A 2,243-nucleotide genomic window follows, 5' to 3' on the forward strand; every position below is an offset into this window, starting at 1 on the left:
TTGTCCCTGTGTACCCTCATGCAACAGCCCTACCTCATGCAACTTAACGAATCCAATTTTATATGTAAGCGTATTTGGGAAAAAAATAGTTATATATACAAAGTAATCAATAAAAATTAGGGAGTAGATGAATATGGATAAACACGATGTAACAAGAAAACTGAATATATTATATAATTTAAAAACATTCGATAGGTAGTACGTACATGAAGTAAAGTTAGGGATCTTATTTAGACAGTGACACAACCGACCACATAACCGATTTAACACAACGTACACACTTAAAAACAAGGTAAGAAAGTTATTAAGAAAGAAAGACAAAATGATATATGAAAGATACGAATGTTCCCACAAGATACATACATACTCCAAATAAAATCCGATTGATCGAGAGCCTTATTAATTTGCAGGAGAAAGGATCACTCCTAAACTATCAAGTTGATCCCCATACTTTCCATAAAATCCGACAAGGTCACCCAAACTCACAGGAAGTGAGAAAGGAGTTCCTCCAGATTTGGCGCCGTATGGGCCATAGTTGTTTTTGCTGCCATGAAAAGTCAATGATGTAATAACCGGGATGCCATAAGCTCCAACAGTTCCGCTAATCCCAGCAATATATTCGCCTTCAGCAAAGGTAAACTATGCACATATAAAAATACAAAGAAACGATATAAGAATACATGATAATTGAGAAGATCACATTCGTACATACTATATTTTCAAATAAGGGATATATTGATCACCGTTTCATCTGTACCACCACCAGCTTGACCTCCAAATTTTTGAGAAACGTGTCGGATTTGGTCAGAATCCACATAAGTGAAAGTGAGGGCATATACACAGTCACGAGTACTAGTGACAGTGATCTGAGTGATCCTACTACCGGGAGGTGCAAACCTCCATGGATTAGTTCCGCCATTACCTCCCCATGTTCCAACCTTAACTATGTTACCGGATGCCTGCATATACATAAACACTACATCGTTATCAACTAATTAAATTTAAAAACTTTGGTGGATTAGTAAGCTAATTATTTCAACTTATGGATACCATTTTGCTTTTGAGCTTCTTCTGTAAAATTAGAATAAAATATTGATGTGGTACATCTAAGTCCCATCCATCAACGCCTATATATAGGCATGGATCAGGGGCTGTATAGTAAATACACTCCTGTACGTAAAGCTGACCTCAACTAAAATATAGCATATTTCGTCACCCTATATACGTACGTGGGGAGTTCCAAATCAATTAGTAAAACCCAAAATCAAACTTTCACACAATACTAGATAACATAAACATAAATTCATGGCATGTGAGCCAACCATACTTAAAATCGACCAAGGAAAGGGACTGGTAATTTTCACTAACAACTAAATTGGGTCATTACTCGCAAATATTAATCCATATACCAAATTGTGTTTTATTCGGACTGCAAATTCTGTGGATATATTCATCTATGTTGAGGCTATATCCCTTGATCTAATGATTATAATTAATGTAATTAACACTAAATATCTTTATGTACGACAAGTATAAGTTTAAGTTTATAGTTTAAAATAACATTTGTAAGTGTACGTGTTTAGTTCGATCCTCCTAATGCTTCGTATCACTGAAAAATTAAGACTTTTTCAAATCCACAACTTCTCAATTGTTGGGCTAGTATACTTTTACAACGTGGATGATCGAACATATCATAATGCCGATCAACACATAAAAATGTGTTTTTATGATTATTCATCATTGATTAAAGGGTCAATTTTTAAAGTTTCATATTGCATTTCCTTACACAATAAGTTTTCCATTTGATATAATATGGGTTATATGTATATATTCAATTTATGTACAAGTGTACAACTAACTTGACTTTTCAGTCTCATGACAATAACTTATGTACTAAAATACAATTAATTTCAATAATGACCTTTGAGGTAATATATACGTGTTTATAACTCATGTTCTCGAATCACCACAAGCAATTTTAAATCACTAGTAATAGCCGACATATTGCATTGACTTAATATAGTATTGACTTTGTAATTATTCTGTCAATATGTTTTGTATATAAAAAATCATGTAAATCTCTTCCCAAAATATAAGGGAGAGTTAGTTAGTTTGATTGCATAGCAATTTGTGTATGATGTATTTATATTCAAGGAAATCAATGAGAAAAGGCACGGTCATTATTTTACATGGTATCACCCAAACCTATGATCCACTCTTCCTAAACCCTTTTACGTTTTCTT

At 33.3% G+C, this 2,243-nt stretch overlaps 1 protein-coding gene across 1 annotated transcript; it reads right to left on the reverse strand.

The window, feature by feature from the left end:
- Window positions 1-223: 223 nt before the first annotated feature.
- Window positions 224-1,085, reverse strand: LOC139858842 (protein GOS9-like). Its single transcript, XM_071847678.1, has 3 exons — window positions 1,051-1,085; window positions 744-959; window positions 224-639 (listed from the first exon to the last, which is right to left on the reverse strand). The coding sequence occupies exons 1-3, from the start codon at window positions 1,051-1,053 to the stop codon at window positions 400-402; spliced, it is 459 nt and encodes a 152-aa protein (XP_071703779.1). The 5' UTR covers window positions 1,054-1,085; the 3' UTR covers window positions 224-399.
- Between the last annotated feature and the right edge of the window lie 1,158 nt (window positions 1,086-2,243).

Source organism: Rutidosis leptorrhynchoides, chromosome 7 (genome assembly GCF_046630445.1).
Source record: "Rutidosis leptorrhynchoides isolate AG116_Rl617_1_P2 chromosome 7, CSIRO_AGI_Rlap_v1, whole genome shotgun sequence".
NCBI lineage: Eukaryota > Viridiplantae > Streptophyta > Magnoliopsida > Asterales > Asteraceae > Rutidosis > Rutidosis leptorrhynchoides.